Below are 17006 nucleotides of genomic sequence, written 5' to 3' on the forward strand. Positions count from 1 at the left end.
CTAAATCTTTTTGTATTTGTTGTGTTAATTTGTCATAATTGTCTTCTTTTATTGTAGAACATTTTGCCATAAGCCAAATTCCTAAATATTTCACTTTTTTAGCAGTTTGAATCCCCAATTTCCTTTCCAATTCTTCCTGTTGTCTTTTTGTACACTTCTTTGTTAAACTTTTAATTTTTTCCTTATTTATTTTAAGCCCCGCTACTTTACCAAATTCTTCAATTTCGTTTACCAAGATGGTTCTCATTTCCAAAGGATCTTCCATGATAAAAACTAGATCATCCATGAATGCTTGGACCTTATATTTCTCCTGTTTGACTTTCAAACCCTTTATTGTTTGATTTTTTTTTCTAATTTGTATTAGTAGTATCTCTAAAGATAATATAAATAATAGGGGTGACAGGGGACATCCCTGTCTTACCCCCTTAGTTATATTAAAATCTTCTTTGTCATTTCCCCATTCATTATTATTCTAGCCGATTGTTTCGAATAAATTCTAATTAAGTCTGTAAATTTCTCCCCAGAATTCATAATTTCCAATTGGTTGAGAAGAAAGTTTCAGTTTAAATTGGAAACGCTTTCTGAGCATCCACAAACATTAATGCCAGCTGCATTAATTATCCTGGTTGGCCTCATAATATTCTAATGCGTCCATGATCATCCGTGTATTATTTCTTATATATCTTTTTGGCAAAAATCCAATGGGTGGTTCAGAGGCCGACGGGAAGCAATCATTAAACAATAAAATCCAAAGCTCTCACTTAAGAACATGTGACCGGTTTGAAAATTATTAAATTATTACTTACGATGGCACTGCGACCATCGTAAATAAAAGCCCATGGCAAACAGCTTAAATCAGGGGTCTCAAACCTTAGCAACTTTAAGACTTGTGGACTCCAACTCTGGGAGTGGAAGTCCACAAGTCTTAAAATTGCCAAGGTTGGAGACCCCTGGTCTAAACAGAATAAAAACAAAATAATATTCTCTTATATTTTAAATTTATATTATATAAATTATATTATATATTTATGGTATAAATTAGGTAATATTTAATATAATAATATATAATTAGATTATATTAATAGTATCAATGAAACAATAGAAGGAAAGAGAGGAAAAGGAAATTACATCACAGTGCTTGACAGCCCTCTCTAAGCAGTTTACAGAATCATCCTATTGCCTCCAACAATCTGGGTCCTCATATCAGTAATATTTAATAGTTTAATAATGTGAGCCGGGGCAAAGAGTCTGAATTTAATAAATATAAAATAATATTCATTAATCTTATATTAAATGAATAAATGAAGCCTGCCCGCTTCATTTATTTAATACTTATTTAGTAGCAACTTAATATTTATTGATGTGGTAAAGAACAATTATTGTATAAGATGTAATATATTTAATATATTACTATATAATTATATTATTACAAAAAATACACATAAAAATACAATAACTAATCATATCAGTAATATTTAATAATTTAATAATACATGGATAGTAATGCTTGGCGAGAGGGGGTCCATGTGACTGAGTGGGTGTGTCCAACTTGACATCACTCACAGCCATGCCCACTTAGTCACATGACCCCCACCAAGCCACGCCCACATAATTCAGTAGGAAAAAAAAATTGAACTTACAGCTATTCTTTCTACCTATTTTCTGCCCAGGCCTGGTGTAATCTCTCAAAGGTCTGGTCTAATCCTGCATGTCGGCCGCTCTCCCTTTGCCAGTTGTACATGTCAACCCGTTTCCCCTCCTTCAGAGGCCCCGGCCTTAGCCTCGCTTTCTCCCGCACAACCACCTATTTCTTCAGGCTTAACTTCCTCCTGTGGCGGCTGGTGGTAGAGGGGAATGGCATGTCCCTGGGCCCTGGGCCCCGAACCAAGGCAAAGGGCGAGTGGGCGGTATGCATTGCTTACCTTTGGTGAGCTAAGCAGGCAAGGTGACTGGCAAAGTGAGTAGCTGGGCTGCGTGGCAAAGCGCAAGCAATGTATAGGGCTGGGATTGGAGGGGTGAGCGTCGAATGGGCGGGCTGGCAGGTGGGGCCACCGAGCGGTGACCAGGCAACCAGGTTGTGCGGGGGGAGGGCAGCCAGAGGTCGCTACCAGTTTGGTGATCTAAGCCAAATTTCCCCAACCGGTTTGCTCGAACCGGTGTGAACCGGCTGAATACCACCACTGGTTATAAGTCAAGGACTGGAAGATTTCCAAGATGCAAAAGGAGGTAACTCAGAAGCAGGAAAATCAGGTAGCCTGGAATTACCCCTTCTGCAGCATTGCAGGAAGTGCAGGTTGTCCCGGTCCTCCGCAACTGCAGTTCCCATTCCGTTCTGCGGCAGCGTTGCAGGCAGTGTCTGAAGGGGGTCACTCTTCCTATCTGCACCACGCTTTTCTCCCCCAAGAGGACAGCTTTCTGTGAAACTGCATTGATGCTTCTGGCTCCCCATCAACCACGAGAAGACGACCTCTTCGCTTGCAAGAGGGGCTCAAAGCAATCGGCCCCACAGAGGTCGGGATTCGGATATTCCCCTCTCCCTGTGCTTGCCCGCATCTTTTAATACCAATCTTTATTGGTTTAATAAAGAATATTTTATTAAAGTTACTATATTCATAATATTAACAAAAATACCATTAATATTATATTATCTATTTACATTATATAAATATATAAACATATATTATATTTCACATAAATTATATTATTACAATTTATATTGCATTATTGCAATGTATATTTACACATATTAATAATAAGTGTTAATAAAATATAAAAATAGCATCAATATTTAATTATTGTATAATACATTAATATGAATAATATTTAATATTTTGACAGTAAATTAATATTGGTAATTTATTATTAATTAAACCATTAGTAAACATTGATAAAAAACAAAATGGTTTTTAGATTAAATTTTTATTAATTACCAATTAATAACATAATTGGAAGAGACCTTGGAGGTCTTCTAGTCCAACCCCCTGCCTACACCATTTCATAATAATTTGCAGTGTTTAATAATTTAATAAATTAATATTAATATTTATGGTAATATTTATTTAATTATATATAATAAAATATATTTAATATTGTCTATATGTTTACACACATTAAATATGAACATCTCAAATATATAGTTAACATTTTAGTATTAATATTAAAATTAATGATTTAAAATAATTAATTAAATTTATTATTTAATTAACGGTTATTAAACCTGGATAGTGTTCACGATGGTTTTATTTTTATCTTTTTATTTTTATTTGCATTTGTATCCCGCCCTTCTCCGAAGACTCAGGGTGGCTTACACTATGTCAAGCAATACTCTTCATCCTATTTGTATATATATTTGTATATACAAAGTCAACTTATTGCCCCCAACAATCTGGGTCCTCATTTTACCTACTTGTAAAGGATGGAAGGCTGAGTCAACCTTGGGCCTGGTGGGACTTGAACCTGCAGTAATTGCAAGCAGCTGCTGTTAATAACAGACAGACTTAGTCTGCTGAGCCACCAGAGGCCCTTCACTTCATTTGATTTCCTGGCCCTTGTTATTAAATTCAAGTCATACAGTCACTTAGCCAATTATAGAGTTCACACTAGGATGGAGAGATCAGCCCATCTCTTCCCTTGAAATGCCATATTGATCCCCTTTCAATTTCCCAGCTCAGTCAAATAAATAAATAAAACCTAGCAAGGGCGGGTGTGTGTATTTGTGACCTCTGACAAATTCCTTGATGTGTCCAATCACACTTGGCCAACAAAAATTCCATTCCATTCCATTCATTCTGACTGCGCGGGGGAACCGACCGTACAGCGGATTCTACTCCAACCTGAACTCTAGACCGCCGTCGGTTTTGACGCAGCGGCGGAGCCCTTCTGCGCAGGCGCAGCCGGGCAGGCAAAGCCATCCGGCGGTCGCAAGGACCCCGCGGGGCTTTTTCCTCCTCCTCCTCCTCCTCCTCCTCCCCCTCCCTCCTCCTCCTCCTCGCCCGGCTGAGTCTCGTTGTGCGGCGCTGCGCCCCGTCGCGGGGGGGGGGCAACAAAGGACCATGGAGGGGGGGGCGCCGGCCCAGGTGAGGGGTGGACCTCGGGGGAGGGAGGAGGAGAAACCGGACGGGCCCCCACAGTTTCGGACGCCTCCCAGAAGGCCCGTCTGACAACGGAGCGGGGGGTAGTGGAAGAGCCGCTGGAGGCGCGTAGAGAGAGGCGCGCGCGCGGGGGTGACCGGGAAGAGCGGCGCGTAGAGAGAGCGCGCGGGGGAGGTGGCGACCGGGAAGAGCGGTGGCGGGCGGGGCGGGGCGGGTGAGAGGAAGGAGCGGCTGTTTCCTCCTTGGGATGCCGCCCCCTCCGGAGCTGGACCGCTGCTTCTTTCGGCCACTTCGGGGCCTGGCCGGGGGGGGGGGCGGGATTCGGCCCCAGAGGCCGGCTTTGGCTGCAGGACCCTCCCCTAAGCACCGGGGGGGGGGGCTCTTGGGCCGGGGTTGGGGCCCCCGGGCTGGACTGCTGCCTGCCAGCCTTCTTGGGGCTTGGCTTGGAGACTGGACGCTCGCTTCCAACTTCCTCATTCTGTCCCTGTTTCTCTTTTCTTTCTGTTCTGCTTATTCCGTCTTCTTTGCTTCCCTTCTGTTCCCCATTCATGCATTCTGCTCTATTCATTCCGTATTTTATATTCTGTCCTCGAGGTGCGACCACAACTGAGCTCCAGGTTTACGTTGCAGTGTGAAGCGTTTGTTAAAAGGAGTTTGTGGCTTTTCTTGCACGTGTTAAGCTACTCAGGCGGTGGGCGAGGGAATCGGGCTCCGCTCGTTGGACGGTCGAGAGACGGGATCACGTCGGGACACCGCGGCGGTCCTGAATTCAAGTCTGTTGCTAAGCCTCTGGATTTTGAGCCTGTGACCCGTAGGGGGATGGTGCCACGGTCGTAAGCATCAAACAACGGTCCTAAGTCACTTTTACAGCGCTGCTGGAACTCCAAACGGTCACTAAATGAAACAGTTGTAATTTGAGGACTACCTGAGAGATGCCCTACAGAGAAGAACTGTCAGAGGATGCTAAATTTCTAAGGAAGGGAAAGAGAAAGGGAAGGGAGGGAAGAAGGAAGGAAGAGGGAGGAAGGAAGGAGGAAAGGATGAAGGGAAGGGAAGAAAGGGTAGGAAGTAAATGAAAGGAAGGAAGAAAAGAGAAAAGGAAGGAAAGAAAAGAAGGGGATAAGGGAAAGGAAGGAAGTATTGAATGTACGAAGGAAGGGAGGGAGGAAGGAATGAGGAAAAGAAGGAAAAAAGGGAAGGAAGGGTAGAAGAAAGTAATGAATGTGAATGAGAGGAAGAAAGGAGGAAGAAGGAAAGAAGGAAGGAGGAAAGGAAAGTAATGGATGGATGTAGGAAAGAAGGAAGAGAAGAAGGAGGAAGGGAAGGGATGGTAGAAGGAACTAAAGGAAGGAAGGAAAAGGAGGGAAGGAAGGAGAAAGGGAAAGAAAACGAGAAAGAGGAGGAAAGGAAAGAAGGAGGAAAGAGAACCGAGGGTAGAAGGAAGGAAAGGGAGGAAGAACGGAGGAAAGAGAGAAGGAAGAAAAGAGAATGGGAGGAAGAAGGAAGTATTGAATTAATGACAGAAGGAAGGTGGGAAGGAAAGGAGAGAAGGAAGGAATGAAAGGTGGAAGAAAAAGGATGGGATGGTAGGAGGAAATAGAAGAAGGAAAAAAGGAAGGAAAGGAAAGGGACAAAGGGAAGGGAAAGGAAGAAGGGAGGATGGAAAGAAGGAAAACGGGAGAAAAAGTAAGGAAGAAAGGAAAAGGGGAAGGAAGGGAGGGAAGAAGAAGGTAGAAGAAGAAATGAAGAAACGGAGGGAAAAGGGAGGAAGGAAAGAAAAGGGAAGTGAGGAAAGAAGGAAGGAGGGAGGGAATGAAGGAAAAAGGGAGGAAAAGAGGGAAGAGGAAGGGAGGGAGAAGAAAGTAATGACAGAAGGAAGGTAGGAGGAAAAGAAAAGAAAGAAAAAAGGAAGCTAAATTTCAGTTAATGAAAAAATATGTTTCTCCCCTTGTTAAGTTGCATGTATTTATATTTATTTATCTCATTTATTTGGCCGCCCGTCTTACAGATGGACAACAAGCTACTAAAAAGTTATAAAAATCTGACTTAAAAAAAAAGTTAAATATTCTTTTGGGGCTGCATTGATTCATTCAGGGACTGTTCCCACTTACAATGTCCCTGAAAAAAAAGTGGGGGGGCCCGCGAAGACTTGTGTTATGCTTAATGACCGTCGCGGCCTCAAAATTTCCACGCTTGACAACCGACTCGTATTTACGACGGTCGCAATGATCCCCTTTCCGACCGACAAAGTTGTCATGGGGGGCGGAAACCCAATTTGTTTAATGTCCCGAGGGGCTCATGTGATCCGCTCTTGTGACCCAAAGTCTGATTCACTTAATGACCCTATTACGTAAACGACTGGAGGGATTCAATTAGCCACAGTGGCCAGAAACACAGAACGAGGCGAGAGCCACTTCAGAAATGTCTCACTTAGCAACGTGAATTTGGGGCTCCCTTGTGATCGTAATTCAAGGACTTCCAGTAGTTGGCATTTTATTTACAAAATGATGGCACCATTTTTATAGAATTCCCTTCCGAGGAAGGAATTTAAAAGCCGGGAAAAACTCAGACACCTGTCATTCATTGATGAATGACAGGTGTCTGGTTTTTTCAAAACTTTTAAATTGGCTTTTGATTGTATTTTAATTCATATTGTTTGGCTGTCGTGTTTATTTTGCCTTCAATTGAATAAATTTTGAATTCAAATTATATTTCAAGCGTGTTGTCCTCGAATTACGACAGTTCATTTAGTTTCTTTTTTCAGGGCCACTCAAAGTTGGAACAGCCCTGAAAAAAGGGACTTAACGACAGTTTTTCACACTTCACAACCATTGTGGCATCCCCACAGCTGACAGGATCAAAATTCAGATGCTTGGATAAGTACTCCGAAGAAACTTCCAGTTAATCCGAGGTTCCTTTGTAGTTAATTGTGCCTACCATGTTTGGAATAAGCCGGGATATTAACTGTGATTGAAAATAGTGGTTTCATATCCTGGATTGAAAATAATAAATCTGTTTCCTGATTTGGTCAAAAGGAAGACTAATAATTAGAAGCTTTCTGCTTTGAACCCTTAGACAGGAAGGAAGAAGGGAGGGAGGGAGAAGAAAAGAGAAAGGGAAGGGAAGGGAGGGAAGAAGGAAATAGTGAATGAACTGAAGGAAGGATGGAAGGAAGGAAAAAGTAGGAAGGAAGGAAAAGAAATGAATAGGAAGAGGGGGATGAAGGAAGGAAGGAAGGAAAATAGGAAAGAAAAAATGGATAGGAAGGGAAGGAAGGAGAGAAGGAGGGAAGGAAAAAGGAAGGAAGGGGAAGGGAATAAAGGAGGGAAGGAAGGGAGGGAAGGAAAGAAGTAAGGAAAAGGAAGGGAAAAGGAAAGGAAGTAAATGAAGGAAGTAGGGAGGGAAGGAAGGAAAAAAGGAAAGGAGAAAGGGAAGGAAAGAAGGAAGTAATGAGAAGGGAGCAAGGAAAATGAAGGGAAGGAGGAAGGAAAGGGAAGGTAAAGGGAGGGAAGATGGAAGTAATGAATTAATGATGGAAAGAAGGTAGGGATGAAAGAAGGGAAGGAAGGAAAAAAGGAAAGAAAAAAAAGGAATGCAGCTTTTAAATTAATTTCCTTTGCCTATTAAGCTGCGATCAGATTCCTCAACATAATTAAAAACTATTTAGTCTTCCCTCTTCCAAAAACAGAAACCTTCAGCTAAAGAGGATTCCGTATAAAACCATACGTCTGTTGTGGTCCGTGGAGTTGGCAGCAGAGTCGAACAGTGAGGAGGCTGGGGGGGACAATGAGCTGGTCCTGGAGGCTGGGGGGGGGGCCCAGACGAGGGCTCTGCATTGGAGGCAGAGGTGGGACCAGGGCCATCTGGGAGCGATGCGCGGACTCCGGAGCCTGCATAGGCAGACAGTAGAGAGGCAGAGGAACAGGGGGAGCCTGTTCCCAGTGCGCGCATGCGCAGAGCTGCCAAAAGGCAAGAACAGTTAAAACAAAAGGGATGACTTGGGAGTAAGGCTTGGAGATGATCGGCCCATCCCATAAGACATAAAGGAAGAGCAAAGGCATATGGGCCCTTTGCAGGAAGCAACGTTGTGCACGGTGTCAGTTTGTTCTTTGAAGCTTCGTTGTTGACTCTGTGTTTCTGTGTGGCCTTGCCAAGATAATGGCCAATTAGGTCTTTGGCAGCGTGTCAAAGAAGATAAAGATGGGTGTTTACCAGCCTTATCCGAAGGACCGTGGCAGACTTCTGTTGCACTATTTACAAACTCTTGGTTTGTAAACCAAGACACACAGCAGGTGCTGTGAGTGAAAGGAATTCACAGCAGTTAAAATAATTAAAAAAGTGTGGGGGGGGGTGTTTGGGATTAATTGTGTGATTTTTACTATATCAGGAAGCCCAGGCCAGAACGTCCTTGACTTACAACCGCAGATGGCGCCAGCGTTTCCGTTGCTAAGTGAAGAGGCTCTTAAGCAAGTCCCACCTTTTTAAATGACTTTTTCCCACCATGCTCCTTAAGAGAGCCGCTGCAGTTAAGTGAATTGTGTGGCCATGAAGCAAATCCTTGACTTGGCTCGACCGAAGCCAGCTGGAAAGGTCGCAAACGGAGACCCCCGGCACTCTCCAACCCTCATAAATATGATTCAGTTGCTGAGCGCCTGCATGTTGGATCCTACGACCTCAGGGATGCGGTGACGTAGTTTTTCAGTACTGCTGCAACTTCAAACGGTCACTAAGTGAACGGTTGTAAATCAAGGACTACCTGTACTGATAATCTTCCAGGGAATTGAGGAACAGCCCAAAAGTGAGACTGACAGCAAATAAATTTAATAATAAAATCAAAGTGGCAAAAGTGCCTATTTCTACATACAGTTAGTCCTTGACTGACAACCACAATCAAACCCCAAAAATTTCTGGTGTCAAAAATAGCAAGGCGTTCGTTAAAGGACCATGAGCATGTCATTAAATGAATCCGGCTTCCTGCTTAATTGAAGGTCACAAAAGGGGATCATGGGACGCAGCGCCCGTCGTAAATATGAGCCAGTTGTGCAGCGTTGAAATTTTGACAGGTTATAAGTGAAAAAACGGTCCCTTTTGAGGGGGCCATTGTAACTTTGAGCGGTCACTAAATGAGGTGACATTGTAAGTTAACTACCACGTGTCATGGGGAGATGTGGCATCGTAAACACCAGTGGTTCCCTCCTAAATTTGTCTCTTTTCTCTTCGTAAAAAGTTTTTTATTGTTTTATATACAAACAAACACATAATACATCAATCATTCCGTGCGTCATCTCGGTGTTTCTTCCGTGACTTCTTCTTGTTACTCCTCCTCTCTCTTTTTTTACAACATCACTCCCACAATACAACATTTTTATTATATCATTCTCTAATTTAATTATTCAATTATTTATATCTATTTTCTAACCAATGATAAAACTGTCCCCATATCTTAAAATATTCTGTATCTTCTCTTCCTTTAATTATCAAAGTTAATCTGTTCATTTCTGCACATTCTAAGATTTTTTTTAATCACTTTCCCTTCCGAAGGGATTTTCTCTACTTTCCATCTTTGCGCAAATACTATCTTTGCTGCAGTTATTACATGTATAATCAAATATATATATATTTTCTTTACTGATTTTCTCTGGAAGGAAACCCAATAGGAACAGCTCAGGTTTTAAATCAATATGTTGTTGAGTCATTTCTTCTAACTATATCTTAATTTTACTCCAATAATTTCTAGTTTGTGAGCATGTCCACCATTTATGATAATAAGATCCTGGTGTCTGATGATATTGCCAACATTTGGCTGATTAAACATTTTTGGTAGTTTTTCTGGAGGCATGTGCCATCTATAAAACATTTTATATTGATTTTCTTTATATGGGGTGGACATTGTTCATTTGTAATTTCTTTCCCATAGTTGTTGCCATCTGTCTAACTCAACTGAATATCTAAAATTTTTGGCCCAGGTTATCAATGTTTCCTTTACTTGCTCTTCTTCCAATTCATTTGTCCCCTCTCTCCATCCTGCCCAGCAGGCATCTCAACGGGATGCAACGCCCACCCATCATCGTCTTCCACCAATGCCCACTGATTCCGACCAAGTCTTCGACCGGGAGGACCAAGCGGCCGAGATCGCCTTGACCTTGGTGGCCTCCTTCCAAGCCATGGAGAAGAAGGTGGATTCGCAAACAACCCGCCTGCTGGACCTGGAAGGCAGAACCGGGACGGTGGAGAAAAAGGTTCTGGATTGCGAGAAGACGACGGGGGACATCGGCGTCCGGCTGGAGAGCAAGTGGGCCGCGTTGGGGACACTCATTCAGGAATACAGCCTTCTGCAACGCCGCTTGGAAAACATGGAGAACCTGCTGAAGAACCGCAACTTCTGGATCCTGCGCTTCCCGCCGGGCTCCAAGGGCGAGATCCCGAAAGTAGGTTTGGCTCATGACATTCGTCCGGAGACTTCAATGGGACGAGACGTTGACTTAGATCAAGAGTTTCCAATTCCCAGGCTCTGGCACCACATCGGTCCGCAGTTTGGCACCGGTCCTCATATCCCTGCCCTGGTCCTCACCCCGATCCGTAACCTTGTGCCGGTCATCATCCCTACACCAGTCCACAGCCTGGCGTCAGTCCTCATCCCGGAGCTGCTCCACAGCTCACCAGGAATCAAGTTGCACAAACAATCAAAGCCATCGGGTTTAGGAACCAGGCGGTCTGGAGAACTACCGTTCCCCCCGCTTGGTCTGGGGTAGAGAACCGGTCCCTGGTGCCCCAAATGTTGCGGTCCCCGGACATAAGAGGGTCGCAGGCAGGGATGGAGAGTCTCACGGAATGTGCCAATGACCATAGCAGAATCAGCCTTGGTCCTCTCGAGGACTTGGCTTTGGCGAGAAGCCAGGCTGCCTCTGTGTGTTTGTGTGTGTTGGACTAATGCAGGGGTCCCCAACCTGTGGTCCGTGGCCCTCTAAAGGGCCATTGGCCAATCACCGCTGGGCCACATGAGGAGACAGGAGGTCCGTGCTCCTCTGCATGTACACATGGCCCCACTCACACCAGCGTCACGGATCCACTCATGCAAGTGTTGCTGCAAACATCAGGGCATTTCTGTGTGTGCACACAGGCCCACATGCCCTGGGCTGTCCCCCACAAAATTGTCTCCCTGTCGCCTCCCCCACTTTGGGTCACCAATCTGGAAAGGTTGGGGAACTCTGGGCTAATGGACAGAACCTCTTTTGTCCGTTGTGGGGTTTTCTTGCACAGATAGATGCAGGGTGTTGATTCCTGGAAGCCAGCCAGCTTCGGCCTTCAGTTAGAACACAGGTGCGAAACTTGCCGTTGCGACATTTTTTCCCCTTTCTGGAGCTGGGGTGGGCATGGCCTGCGCCTGGTGCATCCGGTCTGTGGGCCGCCAGTTTGACACCCCATCCTGCCTTTGATTTATCCAAGTGTGATTAGACATCCCGGGAATTTGTCGCCAGCAAAGAAGCGCTTGGCATACCTGCAAGGCAGTAGAGAAAATAATAACACAGATAGTCCTCAACTTAGGACCATAATTGAGCTCCGAAGTTCCAAGCGAGGCAGTGGTTAAGTGAGTTTTGCCCCATTTTATGACCTTTCTTGCCACCGTTGTTAAGTGAATCACCGCAGCTGTTAAATCAGTAACATGGTGATTAAGCAAATCTGGCTTCCCCATTGACTTTGCTCATCGGAAGGTCACAAAAGGGGATGACGTGACCCCAGGACACTGCGACCATCATAAGTATGCATCGGTCGCGGAGTGTTCAAATTTTGACCACAGGAAGGAAGGAAGGAAGGAAGGAAGGAAGGAAGGAAGGAGAGAGGTTTTAGTTTTCGGTGTCGGGCATCAATGCCGACTTCTGTGGTTCCAGGTGCCAGTGACGTTCGATGACATGTCGGTCTACTTCAACCAGAAGGAATGGGAGAAACTGGAAGAATGGCAGAAGGAACTCTACAAGAATTTGATGAAGGGCAACCACCAGTCCTTGGTCTCTTTGGGTAAGTGGGCGCAGCTCTTGCTCCAGTTGGGTGGGTGGGTGACCTCCAATTAACCTGGAATTAAGGTGAACTGCCCTAAGAGTGAGGACAATTAACCAGAGGAACTGTTTCCCACCAGAAGTTGTGGGTTCTTTATCACTAGAGGTTTTCAAGAAGACACTGGACAGGCACCTGTCTCAAATGGTCTAGGTTTCCTGATTAAGCAGTGGTTGGACTAGAGGACCTCCAAGGTCCCTTATAATTCTGCCATTCCATGATTCTATAATGGTTTCCTGCTTGGGGAGGGGGCTCGCTCTTTCCTTCCTTCCTTCCTTCCTTCCTTCCTTCCTTCCTTCCTTCCTTCCTTCCTTCCTTCTTTCTTTCTTTCTTTCTTTCTTTCTTTCTTTCTTTCTTTCTTTCTTTCTTTCCCTCCCTCCCTCCTTCCCTCCCTCCCTTCCTTCCTTCCTTCCTTTTTTTCTTCCCTCCTTCCTTCCTTCCTTTCCTTCCTCCCTCCCTCCCACCCTCTCTCTTTCTTTCTCCTTCCCTTTCCCCATCTCCCTATCACCTGCTTTAGGTGCCCAGGGCACAACATGCTATCTTTTTCCTCAAGCACACCATATGCGTCCCTGCTTCTACCTCTCCCCATAACTGACCCCCCCCAAAGTGCATTTTGAACCTGAGTCTGGTCACCTGGCCCTAAATCCAAGGGCTGACCCCTCTCCTTCTCCTCCCCCCCCTGCAGATTATGCCATTTCCAAGCCAGGCATATTGTCCCAGACCGAGCGGGCAACTGACTCTTGTCATGGAGACGATCAGGACTCGGGAGAACAGGGAAGACTTCCCGATGCCACAGCAGGTGAGTCTCGGGCTCTGTTGGGAAGAGATTTGCAAGGAAATTAAATGAAATTATCTTTAGATGAAGCAAGGATTAATCCAGAATGAGATTAATCTCATTTCATTCTAAGACTTCAACTCCCAGAATCCCCTAGCCAGGATGCTGTCAGGGTTCTGACCGTTGCCGATGACCGTTCCAACCATTGACAGATGCTTTGAGAGGGGAGGACTTGAAATCCCAGAATCCCCAACCAGCATGGTTTAAGAGGGCTGGACTTCAGCTCCCAGAATGGTTAAAGGAATCACTACAGTTATCAAGTTAGTAACCCAGTTGTTAAGCAAACCTGGCTTCCCCATTGACCTTCCTTGTCAGAGGGTTGGAAAAGTCGGTTAAATAACCCCGGGACAGTGCCACCATCATAAAGATGAGTCAGTTCACTGAGCGTCTGAATGGTGACCACGTCCATACAACGGTCGTAAGTATGCAAATGGCCCTAAGTTGCTTTTTTCAGGGCAAAATTTCAGTTGTAACTTTGAATGGTCGCTAAACGAAGCATCGTAAGTCATGAGGACCTCCTGTACTGGACTAGTTGAAGCTTTTCTGATATTTTCCTCCCTGCAGCCGGCATCAGGGTGGTGATCAAAACGGAAGAGCCTCATTCCGACGAATGTCCCGGAGATCTGGAGCAACATCAAATATCCGGGAGTTCGGAGGGAGATTTCCAAGGTCTGGACCCCGAAGGCCCCTGCGGCAGCCCCTACAGCGCAGCCACCCCATTGGGAAACTTTGCCGGGAATAACCTGGAGGAAGGAAGCGAGTTCGACGTGAACTTCGGCGACATCAAGAGAGTCACTGTGCAGCACAGCAACTGTACAGGTGAATAGAGAATTCCCCAGCTGGCGTGCTTTAAAAGGGGTGGACTTCAACTCCTAGAATTCCCCAGTCAGTGTGCCTTTAATTCCCAGAATCCTCCAGATGGTATGCTAAGTGGGGTCGACTTGAACCCCAGAATTCCCCAGTCAGCATGCTTTGGTTGTAAGTTGAGGACTATCTATACTGAAATACCCTGAGAGGCTCTGGAATGTTTTACAGTTTCTATACAGTTTGAGGATGGTAACTGCCTTGATTCATCTTCCTGCCCGTCGCAGGAAATTTTGAGCCGTAAATGGTTTTTCTTCTCACCGCACAATGCTACGTGCAACCCCCTGATTTTCTTTTGCTTTTCTGTCTTTTTTGCAAGATGACGGGATTGTAATCAAAATGGAGGAAGAAGAGGAAGAGGAGGAGGAGGAGGAAGAAGAGGAGGAGGAAGAGGAGGAGGAAGAAGAGGAGGAGGAGGAAGACCCCGTCAGCTTGGAGACCCGGGGGTTGTTTTCATCCCGAGCCGAGCCACCCTGCTCGCTGACTTGCAACGTGGAGGTTCTACGGGAGGAACAGAGGGTGACCAAACCATCCCGACCCACCGTGGGGATCTGTGCCCCGCTTTGCGAGAGAGACAATAGTGTTGAAACGCGTCCGGTCACCCTGCAGCAGCGAAACCGGACACGCGAGCGGCCGTACATCTGTCCAGACTGTGGCAAGAGCTTCATGCTGCGGATCAACTACATAATCCATCAGCGTAACCACCTCAAGGAGGGGCCCTACGAGTGCCATGCCTGTGACCTCAGCTTCCGCATCAAGCAGCAGTACCTCCTGCACCAGCGGCTGCACACGGCACGGCGCGGGGTGGCTCCTCCGCCCCGCCGTGGACAGACCTACCCTAACAAGCGTAGCTTCAAGCAACAGCCTCAGCCGCCCCCACCGCCCGGCAAGCCCTACAAGTGTAGCGAGTGCGACAGTAGCTTCAGCCACAAGTCGAGCTTGAGCAAGCACCAGATCACGCACGTTGGTGAGCGCCCGTACTCGTGTGGCGAGTGCCGGAAGAGCTTCCGGCTGCAGATCTCACTGGCCATGCACCAGCGGGTGCATGCTGGCAAAACCGAGCTCTCTTTCATCTGCCCGCAGTGTGGGAAGGCCTTCAGTCGGCCGTCCCACCTGCTGCGACACCAGCGGACTCACACAGGCGAGCGGCCGTACAAGTGTAGCCAGTGCGACAAGACGTTCAGCGAGAAGTCGAAGCTGACCAACCACTACCGGGTGCACACCCGAGAGCGGCCCCACGCCTGCAGCGAGTGCGGCAAGGGTTTCATTCGCAAGCACCATCTGCTCGAGCACCAGCGTATCCACACGGGCGAACGGCCGTACCACTGTGCTGAGTGCGGGAAGAATTTCACCCAGAAGCATCACCTGCTCGAGCACCAGCGGGCGCACACTGGGGAGCGGCCGTACCCGTGTACGGAGTGCGCTAAGTGCTTCCGCTATAAGCAGTCGCTCAAGTATCACTTGCGGACACACATGGGGGAGTGACAGACCCTCCCTGTTTCCTGCCCCCATCCCCCCAAAGCCAGCCCTGGTATTCGGGGACAGAGGACAATTGGGGAGAGGGGGAAGGACGTCCTGCAGAGATACCTACCTCTCTGCCCACCGGAGCACTGAATCGAGGTCCCTCCCTCCAAGCCAGTAACGGATTTCTGGCTCAACTAACCCTCATCTCTTCCAGCACTGTAACCTTGATGAACACAAACTATATTCTCCACGCTTCTGGCTTCCTTGACCGTCCCCTTCCCCCTCCTGTTCTTTTTGATAATAAATGTGGAGCCTGATTGATTTGGTAAGCATCTGCTTAAAGTTCTGGCTTTCTTTCCTTGGTTATTAAGTGGGGGGGCCCTTCCCGGAAATACCAGTAGGAAGGGCAGAGCCATCAGTAGCGGGAATGACGGGCTGCGGGGAAGCCCCCGGAGCAATTTGTTCCTAGAATCCCAGAGACTTCAGCGACGCCTCTGGAAAAGGATACAGCCCAGCCTTCCTTCTCGCTGTTGTATGCTTACCCCTCGAGTTACAACCACAATTGAGGCCAACATTTCTATCACTGAGAGAGAGAGGGATATGAGCTTTGCCCCCTTGTACGACCCCTTTTGCCACAATTGTTAAGTGAATCCCTGCAGTTGTTCAGATAGTAACTCTTCAGTTACTATCTGAACAACTGCAGTTGTTACTACTAGTTGTTACTACTAGTTCAAGAGTAACAAGATAGTATTTTCGGTGAATCTGGCTTCTCCATTGACTTTAACAATTGTGCAAGGACAGAGTTGGAAGGGACCTCGGGGGTCTTCCAGTCCAGCCCCCTGCTCAAGCAGGAGACCCTTAAAGAAACATACAATGACAAAAGATGGAAGAGACCTTGGAGGTCTTCTAGCCCAACCCTGCTCAAGCTGGACATCCTGAAACATTTCAGAGTAATGGTTGCCCAAACTCTTCTGATAAAACTCCAGTGTTGAAGCACCCACAACTTCTGGAGTTGCTTGTCACAAGGTTGACATAGGGGATCACTTGACACTGCAATAAAATGAGTCGGTCCTAATTTTGATCACATGACCACAGGGGTGCTGCAACAGTCATAAGCGTGAGAAACGGTAATAACTCACTTTTTTCAGTGCCGTATCTGGTCACTAAACAAATGTAAGTTGAGGAATATCTGTTTATTTTGGGAGGTTTGCCAGTGGAAGGCCTCTGGCTTGCTTATATTTTGTTTTGTCTCGATTTTTGATACAATTGAGAGATGTTTTTTTAAGTCCTTTCTCTGGAGGGAGGAGAGGATTTTGTAACTAAAGTGGACACATGAAAAGTTCCCTTTAAATCAGTGTTTTCCAAATAAGGCCACCTAAAAATGTGTGGAATTCAACTGCCAGAATTTCGCAGCCAGCCATTTCTTTTTTTGTTCCAGAAAAGTGGTGGACTCACCAAGTGTTTTTCTCCGATCCTGCCCATCTAAAGTTAAAGACGTTCAACAGTGATTAAGAAAGTGATGCTTTTATTCAACGTTATGACCATTGTTGGCTGCGTGGTACTTTTGATCTCAACTCTGAGCTGCTCAGTTCCTAGTGGTTCCCACAAGACCACAATCTCTGCATGTCAAATCAATCAATCAGAATAGAGCTGGAATAGAATAGAATAGAATTCTTTATTGGCCAAGTGTGATTGGACAC

General features: G+C 46.1%; 1 protein-coding gene across 4 annotated transcripts; it reads left to right on the plus strand.

Moving 5' to 3' along the window:
• The first annotated feature begins 3903 nt into the window (after window positions 1-3903).
• Window positions 3904-15635, plus strand: LOC131196509 (zinc finger protein 777-like). Of its 4 annotated transcripts, none has more exons than XM_058179313.1 (6): window positions 3904-4076; window positions 10124-10519; window positions 11981-12107; window positions 12829-12942; window positions 13543-13797; window positions 14162-15635. In XM_058179313.1, exons 1-6 carry the CDS (start codon window positions 4053-4055, stop codon window positions 15325-15327), a joined length of 2082 nt encoding a protein of 693 aa, XP_058035296.1. In that variant the 5' UTR covers window positions 3904-4052; the 3' UTR covers window positions 15328-15635. The 4 variants fall into 4 exon arrangements, with proteins under 4 accessions (XP_058035296.1, XP_058035297.1, XP_058035298.1 ...); XM_058179314.1 differs by having other exon boundaries at window positions 10127-10519; window positions 14162-15623; XM_058179315.1 differs by lacking the exon at window positions 3904-4076 and adding an exon at window positions 4409-4924 and having other exon boundaries at window positions 14162-15623.
• The last annotated feature ends 1371 nt before the right edge of the window (window positions 15636-17006 follow it).

This window comes from Ahaetulla prasina, chromosome 4 (assembly GCF_028640845.1).
Source record: "Ahaetulla prasina isolate Xishuangbanna chromosome 4, ASM2864084v1, whole genome shotgun sequence".
Classification (NCBI taxonomy): Eukaryota; Metazoa; Chordata; class Lepidosauria; order Squamata; family Colubridae; genus Ahaetulla; species Ahaetulla prasina.